Consider the following 10,788-nt stretch of genomic DNA (forward strand, 5'->3'; position numbering starts at 1 on the left):
AAATTGATTTTTGATTAATACAGTTAAAAAATCGATTAATTTGATGAAAAATTTTAATTAATCTAATTAATCAAAATATAACAAAATCTAAATAAAAAATAAAAAAAATGAAATGTATCATTTATTTCATAAAGTGTTAAGAGTTTTTACATAATATATTGATATTTAAATATTTTGTTGGATAATTTTATTCAATTTATTTAAAATATGAGAAATTAAGAGTTTGAAATATAATTTAACTAAAATATATTTATTATTCTATTAATCAAAAAAATTAATTGAATCAAGTGAATTAAATTTGATCAATTAATTTTTGAAATTAATAAATTTGATTCGATTAATAAAAATAAAATAATTTAATTTAATTAATTTGATATTAAATAATTCAATTTAAAATTAACCGAATTAATCAAATAAACACTCTTGCACCCAAACCTACAATAGGGCATGTCATGACATTGAACCCTCAATGTCGAATTGAAACCACGAAGTGAAAGGAAACGAGGGGTTCTCACCAATTATGCCACTTCCACTTCCAGAGGAGACCACGATAAAAATTTTATTGAGTCCAAAAAACGTTGCAAAACCACATGACAAAGACTAATTCAAACTGTGATTCTCAAAATTGAATAAAAAGGTTCATATGGACTTTAGTTTGTTTGGCGTTCAATGTCCGTGTACTTGCTTTAGACCTCCTCTTTATTCAAACTTCAAGTCTTCATCCGCGGATTTTTTTAGTCAACATCGATTCACCTATTACCAAAGCTTTTTTTTTTATATAAAAGAATCGTAATCTGAAAATTAAAAAAAAAAGAAGTATAACTTACATATATTATATATATCAACCCTTAACACAAAATTTTTCATATGAAAAAGACTCAACGAGCTCTTCAAACCAAACTTAAATTTTTCTTTTCAAAATCCAGAACTATGGCTTTTCCTAGAGTTACTAAGTTTACTGTTACATTCGTTTCCGGAATCCTTTTGCTACTTGGTTTTCAACATGTTTTGGCCACGAGGCCTCTTGACGAAGATCGACTACCAACGTTCAACGAAATTCTTGTAGTTCAATCAGTTCAAAGGGTTCCGGTGCCACCATCAGCCGGAAATCCATGTACCAACATACCCGGACGCGGTCAGGGCCGGTGCACGTTGACCGAAATGAACGTCGTAGGTGGTGGCAAAGGCGTTGTTCGTCATGCTCCACCGCCCTTTCCTGACTTTGTCGTGAAGGTTGCTGTAGCATCTGCTGGTAGTAATGAGACTGACCAAAAATAAGATTTCAGCAGCTTAATTTCTATTGGAATTTATTAAATGTTTTTTTTTTCATAATAAAAAAAATTTGTATACATTTTTTTTAGCAAGTTTCTTGTTCGTTGTAGTAAAATGTATGAAAACAAATGTTAAACAACTCATTAATTTACAATTTTTTAATTATTCCAATGTTTATTATCATCAATATGTAAAAACAGAAAATCATTTTTATATATTTGGATGAGGTCTACAAAAATTTTAATTAGTTCCATTTTCCTTTGCATCTCTAAAGATGAAAAAAATCATGAAATTCACACGATATGATATGCAAAAAAAAAAATTATTTAATATATATAAAAAAAATGCATAATAATGATTTAATTAGTTTATATAATTCAAAATTTTCACTGATAATAGATGAAATAATAATATTTAGTATTCAAACTGTTATGAAAGTATAACACTTTGTAAATGGTCTTTCCAAAAAAAAAAAAAAACATTTTGTAAAGGAAGACTTTAAATTTTGTCATTTTTTGTGAAATTTTAATGGTAATAAAGAAGAAATAGTTTCATTGACCCAATCAAAATCAACACCCACCTAATATTTTGTCAATAATCAAAATCTCTTCAGCAAATCATATCTGAAAGTTTTGAGATACAAATTTTACTTGCTTTAATTCTTGTCAAAGACCCAACACTAAGAAAACCTTGACAAATTTTCTTGTATGGTTCTTTAGTTGAGTACTTGTCCTAATAATAAATTGAAGGGTTAATTATTTTCATCATAAATCTTTTTTTTTCTTTTTACTTGCGTAGAAAGGTATTCATGAATTGATCAAATTAGGTCAAAGTTGATAAATTTTTTAAAGATTCTATTTAAGATTTGGTCTAATATATCATGTTCAAGAGCCTCAAAATTAAAAAATATGTTAAACATATTAATATTTTAAATATATTTTTAAATAAAAATTAAATTAAAAATTTTAAAAAGTTAATACCTCAAATTATATTCAAACTCAAAAATTTCTATTCAAGACCTAACCGGCGAACAAATCTACTTAGGCAACACATAACCAGCTTTATGATCAAATTTAAAAGATAATTACTTTCATTAGTGGAAACTAAGGATGCATATTTCTTGAATCTAAATATGTTTTGATATTGAATTTCAAAATTACTTTAAGTGGAAATTTTGAATAACACTAACATTTATTAAAGAAGATAAATGTAAAGAGAAAAAACTTATATGAAATTTCATAAGTAAAATTCGTTAAATTCTTTATCAATAATAAGTAAATAAAAATAAAAATTGATAGATTAAAAATTTTCATTGCATAGATTAAATGTGCATATTTTGAAAAAATTTTAATAAATTTTGATATATTTATTAAATAAATATTTTTTTAAAAAATATTAATAACATTTTTATTGATGAATAACTATAAATCAAATTTGAATTATAAATAATATTTTTAATTTTTTTTGTATATCATTGATCTTCATATTAAATTCTATTAATATATCGATTTGAATTTTTTTATTATTTTATTTACTCATTTTTAATAAAAAATTTTACACATTTTATTTATAAAATTTTACGTAAATTTTGTTTATATATATAAAAAAAAAACAAAATGAAGCAAAACAGTTAATTAATTCAATATTACCACCTATCTCTATAAATTAAAATGGTCTAAACTTTAAAGCTGCATCTTCATATATAGTTCCTTTAAAGAAATATAAAATATTCATGAAAATTATAGGCAAAACAAAACATTAAAGGAAAATTATTTCATTCATTATAAGTGAAATTTTAGATTTTACAAATGTAATTAAATAGAGTAATACATATTTATTCGAGTATATTAAAATATAAAACATGTTTTAATTTTTAATCCATTTGCAAAATTAAAAGTTTTTACTATATAAAAAGACAAACTTGCAAGTAAGTTATATATATATTTTCATTTGTTTTTATCCTTTAGGCATGGAAGTGTGTGTCCTTAGGGGTGTGAAAAAAAAAATGTGGGTCATAAAATTCATAGTAATAACCTCATACTATGACCCCTTTCTTGGCAGTCACATGGTAAGTGGACAGTACAAGGAAAGCAAAGCCAAAAATAAGTTTGATCATTTATATATTTGTATAAAATAAAATATTAATAATTTATATATTTATATTTTATTTTATTTAAAAATTATATATTATATATTATAATTTATAATTTTTATTTTATTAAATTTATTTATAATTTTTATTAAAATTTTATATTATATTATATTTTTTTATTTTTTATTTATATGTATATTTTTATACCGTATTTAAAATTATGATTCCTTACTTAAACAAAAGTTCAAGGCGCCGTAAAATTACAAAAATTTTCGAAGCCAAGGAAATGGCATGGAAATGGAAAAGTTTGGTGACATTACAAACCAATGAACATCAACATGTGAAGGTTGTTGTCATAAACAACAAATCATCAATTTCCCACCTTAGCTGTCAAATTTATTGACTGCAAAACCTAGGAAAAAGTTTTTGGCACTCTTTCGAATGAGTTTTTCATTCCCACCAAGCCCCATTGTTGTAGCTTTAATGAATCACAAGGAGTAAAGTATGTGCAAGTGCCATGAATTTATTTCTCCTCACATCCCAAGCATGAAACTTTAATTTTGTTCTTCAATGGGAAACTATTTTTCACATTTATTAAAAATGGTGGAGATATTCACTATTTTATTTTAAGATGATTAATATAATATTAAATTTAATAGCTAGCATCTATACAAGGTAGCAAAAGCAATGAAAATAAATGGAGAAAAGAAATAAAGGATTGGAATTTGAGTACATACTGTAATCACTTTTCTTGTTAAGATAATTAGAAATGATAACGGTTCGAATTAAATTGAATTTAATTTTTTTAATAATATATAATATCATAATTTTTTAAAATTTAATTTGAATTTGAATCAATTTTTTAAAAAATTAAATTGATTTTAATCAAATTTTATTAATTTAATTTATCTTTTTGATTTTTAAAATTTAAAATTTTTTGTTATATATATTATTTTAATAAAAATTTTAATATATTTAAATAAATTTATATATAAAATAATTATTTTATTTTATAAAAATTTAAAATATATATAAATTAATAAAAAAAATTTTTTAATTTGGTTCTTTTTTTTAATTTTTTAGATTTTAATTTGAAATTTAATTCAATTTTAATATATATTTAATATTTAAACTTAATTTAAATTAAATAAAAAAATCGATTAAAATTAAATCAAATATTATAATTTAAAATAATTTTTTAATTTTTTTCTCACCTTTAAGGTAGAGGGGAGCATCACCAACCTTTTATGATTTTGATTTCCATTATTTTCGTTGACCCCATAGCATATTAATGTTATTGTAAAAATGAAAATAAAAGGAAATTTGGAATTTCTCAAAAGGACCCCTCCCAAAGAGGCTAAGTCACCCAACCCGCAAACAAAGGTGAGTTATGAAACTACTGTTAGAGAGACCCATGGTTCAGTGATTTGGTGACCCACATGCACAGGGCTAACAGGTTTGAAAGCTAAACTGTCAGGAGTGAGCAAAAGTCGATTTGAATCGACTAAATCGATCAAAAATCAATAAATTTAATTGAATCGATTTAGTTTATTCGATTTTAATTATAATTAATTTTTTAAATCGATTAAATTAGTTAATTCGATCGGTTTTTGATTTTTAAAATTGATAATCGTACTGATCGAATTAATCGACTTTTTAATAATTAAAAATAAAAAAATTGAGATAAATATTTTTATTTATTTTTTTTGATAAAATATTATTGAAATTATTAAATTTTTTAGTAATTTAGTTTGAATGATACTAGAGTTTAAATTTTATTGAATTAAATTTATAGTTAAATAATTATTCATAATAAAAAAAAAATAATAAAAAAAATCGATTATTTAATCGAATCAAACCGATTTTAATCGATTCGATTATGATCGATTATTTAATAATATTTGATCGATTTAATTATTTATTAAATAAAAATCGATTAAATCAATTATTAATTTTTTTAAACTGAACCAATCAAATTAACCATTTATTTACCCTTAATCAAGTACACCCTACCGCAGAAAATTCTACAGTACAAGGATAGTTTGATGATAAGATTGGAGGTCACTTTGACCTTATGATGGACACAAAGGTCCGATGACTTCTATTAGGTCAGCTGGAATTTCACTGGACAACACTAGCGAAAGGCGTGCTTCAGTCGCAATTTTGCAGAACTCTGATATCTTCATTTATCTTGATAGCAAGATATTTTATAGAAGGAGCGCACGCGCAGGGAAGTGGGAAAGAGGCGAGTGGTGGTATAGAGAAGTGAGAAACATGGAGTTCGGACCAAAGTAGTCTAAGACCAACAGACAAGAGTCATGTCCGAATGTAATGTAATAATGCAGTAATGAAAACCTTACCTCAAACTTAGGCAAAGTCCTTCTCTTTATTACTGTTCCTTTCCTGCTTTGTCTCCCTCAACCCTCCGGATCGTTCATCACGTGACCCTCGTCTCATTCTCTCAAACAGGGAAAGTAAAGGGAAGAAAGCCACGACAAAAAGTCAAGAAGGCACAGGCTTTTCATTGTGAAGAGCGAGAAATAGCTGAGTGAGAAGCTCACCCTTCATTTTCTCTCTTCTGTCTTTGTTTTCTCTGTCTGTGTCATTGTAACTAAGGAAAAGAAAAAAACAAAACTGAGAAAGAAAGTGAAGTAACATAGAAAAAAAGCAAAATGTTATCTCTCTATTTGTCTCTCTCTCAGTCTCTTTCTTTGCATTTTTGTAGTGATTCTACTCTTTCAGCTCAGTGTGTTTTGGAGTGAGATAGTTTTGCATAGAAAAAGAAAAAGAGAAAGAGAGAGCCAAAATTATATGCTTGTAAGTTTTTTTTCTTTTTGAGAAGAGTGTGTGTGTGTGTGTGTGTCTGGATATAAAGAAAGAAAATGCAGCAGCACCTGATGCAGATGCAGCCCATGATGGCAGCTTATTATCCCAACAACGTCACTACTGAACATATTCAACAGGTCCTCCCCTCCCCTCACCTTTCTCTTTCTCTTTCTTTTCTTTTATCTGTTTTTGAACAGTGAGTGTTTTTATTTTCTCAAGAGTCATTCTTACTTTCATGCTTTCTTTCTTTGATTGATGTATGTCTTGCTTGTCAAAGCTAATATTTATCTTTCTCCTTTTGTTTCAATGACTGTTGGTAAGTGGGTTTTAATTGTTTATATGTATTTGGTTTTCATGCTGCTATGGAGAAATTTTTAATGGCAAGTAGATTATGTGTAGTTTGATGTTTTTCATTTTGAAATTTGCACGCCTCTGGTAGATGGTTTTTGGGTATTTGTCATTTTGAGATTTACTACTAATCTTTAATGGGTTTGTTTGGGGACTTGTCTTCAATTTCCAGTTACTAGGGTTCAAATATGCCTTATTCTTTATTTTTTTAGATGTTTATTTGTGGCAAAGCCAGTGGTTACTGATCAAGAATTTAGCAGCATGTGGTGCTTCATCCAATAGCTTTCTGGTTTTTCTGGTGTTTTTTTTTTATAGTTCATTGATTAATTTCATCATTTTTTTATTTCTCATGCCCTATCTCTTGTTGTTCTTTCCTGAGTTTTACTAGGATAGCATTATTGGTGTGGCTTACAGCCATCTCCCATAAAAGAGTGGGTTTTTTTCCATGATTTCTTTACATAAAGAATGAAAAGTAGAAATTTGTAAACTTGGTGTTAGTTGTTCTTATTCCAATTTCTTTTTAATTTCGTCCCACCTTTGTAATGGATTGATTTGTTACTGCAAGAAGATGCTACTTCTAGCATTTGAATTAATCCTGAAGAAGCTTAGCTTGACGGCTGAACGACTAAAAAATTTACTTTTTTTTTCTTGGATGCATCATTATTAACTATGTAGAGCACAATATGAAGATTTCATTTGTTAAAATTTCCTTTCATCTTTGCAGTCATTATTCAAGTTAATGATGAGATCATGAGATGCTGAGTTACGATCTTCACGATCATCTGGTTTAAATTACTCTATAAAATAAGTTCAAATGATTAGCTAGGAACTAGAAACAATACCAACAGAAGTGAAAAGATTCTTCTCCTTGGGGCTGCTGTCATATTTAGTCCTATTCTGGATGAAAACAGAATTGCAATGGTAAATACGAAAAGTTGAGCCAAAAAAAGCCATTTTCATGCACCTAACATAAACTGAGTTGGCTGGAACTGAGAAACGTAGTGAGATTTTGTTCTGTACTTGGATTCTACACTTAACGGGTTGCTTTAATAAAACTCTAGGCAATGGGTATTGAGAGTTTGTCGCAGAATATAGGTTTCAGCAATTGCGAATGGGAACCGTTTGCTTGTGGATAGTGATGAACTTGTTCAGATTGTGATTGTTATGAATGTAAAATTTTTTAATTCTTTTGTTTCCACACTTCTCTTGGGCCCATCACTTTAGTTCTCAATGCTTTGATGGTAGTGGTCTTCCATTAGTTCCATTTCACACATGACCTTTTGGTCTGTCCTTTGCTTGTTTATGTGGTCCTTTCTTGATAATCGTATATTGGTGGTCCTCTCTATATGTTTTGATATTGTCCTAATGTGTTTCCTTGATATGCTACACTCTTTATCACCTAAATCTGTTTTTTTCTTGAAATTAACACAGCATCATACTAGTAGTCTGGATGAACTATTTGTTGGATTCCCATTTAATTTTCATGCTGGTGGTGCTGTTTGAATTACTAAGACCGGTTATGAATCAAATCAAAATGGTCGTTGGCTTGATTGATGTCAGAAGGAACTTCCACTAGGATTCTAAAAAAGTATTTACTTCTTTCTAATTTATTGTTACATATGTCTTACTTTGTTCAATGACTTCATTTTGCAGTATCTTGATGAGAACAAGTCATTGATCTTAAAGATTGTTGAGAGCCAGAATTCCGGGAAGTTGAGTGAATGTGCTGAGTAAGTGCTAATGTTCAGTCTCTAATATCTATCAAAATTGGCTTTTGGATAATTTTTTGTTCCCTGGCCTTGCAAGATCTGTCATCTGATGCTGAAGGGCTTGTTATAACTTATAACTGCATCAATAATTTGTTTCTGAATTTAGGGTTTAAGCCTCTGTTCTCCTACAATGTGTCAACGTGTCATTTACTAGAAAAATAGTCATAAACTCTACATTTTTTTCGTCTTCATGCTTAGTGCTGGATTAGTATTCTGCTTTAATTGCTAAGCATTGAGGGTTATGGCCTTTATTTCTGCTTTCCACATATGGGTTTAGTTTGTTTGCATATTAGGTATTTGTTCTATTTGTTTTGGTGTTTGGTCACTCTTTATGGCTATAAAGTTTGTTGCCCCATTTTAGGGCAATTAGTTGTAAAAAATTTGTGGTTGAGTCTTAGAAGGGTCACTACCTAGCATCAATTGTTGCAGGAACCAAGCAAGGCTGCAGCGAAATCTCATGTACCTGGCTGCAATTGCAGATTCTCAATCCCAACCACCCACCGTGCATGCCCAGGTATAAATCCCATTTCTAGATCCCTCCCCCAGCTTTCTTCCTTTAAAGCGTCATACTCAACAGAGATAAACAAGGATTTCCAAGGTTTTCAAGATTCTTTTATATGTATTTTTGTTGGCTTCTTCATTATTTCTTGCAAAATTTTCCTATTCTAGGTGAATTTTGAAGGATAATACATCCCTTCAGATATTATACAGTAACTTTCTAGGCAAATTTATGATTTTTTAAGTAGTAGATTTCACCATACCTCTTTCAAGTGGTAGATTTCCTGATTGTTTTTGACAATTGCTTGTAGTTTCCTTCCAGCGGGATTATGCAGCCAGGAGGACACTACATGCAGCACCAACAAGCTCAACAGATGATGCCACAATCACTTATGGCTGCACGGTCTTCCATGTTATATGCTCAGCAGCCATTTTCATCCCCGCAACAACAACAACAACAACAACAACAAGGTTTGCACAGTCAACTTGGCATGAGCTCTGGTGGAAGCACTGGCCTTCACATGCTGCAAAGTGAGGCTAGCACTGCAGGTGGCAGTGGAGCACTTGGGGCAGGAGGGTTTCCTGATTTTGGGCGTGGCTCTTCTGGAGAAGGCATGCATGGTGGCAGGGCAATGGCAGGTGGAAGCAAGCAAGACATTGGGGGTCATGGAGGGAGCTCCGTCGGTCAAGGTGGTGATGGGGGTGAAACCCTTTAGCTAAAAGCAGCCGATGATGGGAATTGAGATGTAAGAATGGTGGACCTAAGGTTCTGTTTTACCATCTGGATTTAGGAGAGTTAGTTAGGAAGATCAATTTAGGGAGAAAAAGATGAAAAGTGGAGAAAATTTTTTGCTTAAGGAACTTGTTCCTGATGCAGAAAACAATTTTAGGACTTAGCCTTAGACTTTTTGGCTTTGCGTTTTCTAGTGTGTAAATTTGTAGGGTCTCATGGTTCTGCTTGCCTTATTTGCGTTCTACTTTAATGTGGTATGGTTTTGTTTTATTATAACTCTGGACCATTTATCAGTTGATGAATTTTGATGGTTATTTACAGAGATTGGATAAGAAAATGTCAATTGCTTGCTTTCCCAACTGTAATGATTTTCTACATGCATTTGCACGGATGTATATGCACACATTGAGGTGTCATTCAAAGTGAAGATCACAAGACTTTTTAAAAGTCTTCATCGTAGTATTTTGGGTTTGTTTTCATCTAATACAAGGATCATATAGCTGTCTTTCACACCTGCTTTAGCAAGTGAAAACATGGTTGAAATTATACAAAACTAAAAATCATACTCGTGCAAAAATGGAAGGAGATTGAAATCCGAACAAATTCTCCGGGACACCTCTCCAAAGCAAGCCATCATCAAACTCTAGTGAAAACATATCATACGGAAATGTATCAAACAAATTTTTATCATCAATCTTTGCAGGTGAATCAACTTGAAAAGGAAAATGAACTTGGTTTGCTTCCTCTGGGATTGTTGTAGGAACATTGGTACGCTTTACGATATCAGAATTTTGGCCTGTAAGTTCTTGAACAATTGCTCGAAACTCAGCAGCATTGCTAGCTTTAACCATCATTGGACTAGAAATGTATTTGATTTTGATGGGATTTTTCCTAACTTTGGTGGGATTTTTGCTCTTATGACACTGGTGATTCATAACCTTCCCCATGTTTTTGCATTAAACAAAACAGAAGGAGATTGTTTTTTCTTTTGCAACTAAATGCTTCCTTTTATAGGCTGTGGTCCATAGAAAATTGGTTCAAAGACTGAGAAAAAGACTGCTTGGTAGGAGGGGAAATTTTTTGTCTTTCCAAATTGTCTGCTCAATCAGTCTAGCAACTCAGCCAGAAAAGTTTTCCTGGCTGTAACAAGAATTACAACAACAAAAGATTTAATGAAACAAAGCAGCCTCGATTTGTTTGACTATAAGTAAAAGATACTATGCTTAATTTATATTTTGTACGTTTGTGTC

The 10,788-nt window shown here is 29.9% G+C and overlaps 1 protein-coding gene across 1 annotated transcript; it reads left to right on the forward strand.

The window, feature by feature from the left end:
- Nucleotides 1-5,699: 5,699 nt before the first annotated feature.
- LOC111294617 (GRF-interacting factor 1-like) lies at nucleotides 5,700-9,897 on the forward strand. The gene is made up of 4 exons (XM_089743106.1): nucleotides 5,700-6,327; nucleotides 8,192-8,268; nucleotides 8,737-8,821; nucleotides 9,117-9,897. Exons 1-4 carry the CDS (start codon nucleotides 6,247-6,249, stop codon nucleotides 9,519-9,521), a joined length of 648 nt encoding a protein of 215 aa, XP_089599232.1. The 5' UTR covers nucleotides 5,700-6,246; the 3' UTR covers nucleotides 9,522-9,897.
- The last annotated feature ends 891 nt before the right edge of the window (nucleotides 9,898-10,788 follow it).

The sequence above is a fragment of the Durio zibethinus genome, chromosome 14 (genome assembly GCF_047325235.1).
Source record: "Durio zibethinus cultivar Kanyao isolate XHJ-2024 chromosome 14, ASM4732523v1, whole genome shotgun sequence".
Taxonomy (NCBI): domain Eukaryota; kingdom Viridiplantae; phylum Streptophyta; class Magnoliopsida; order Malvales; family Malvaceae; genus Durio; species Durio zibethinus.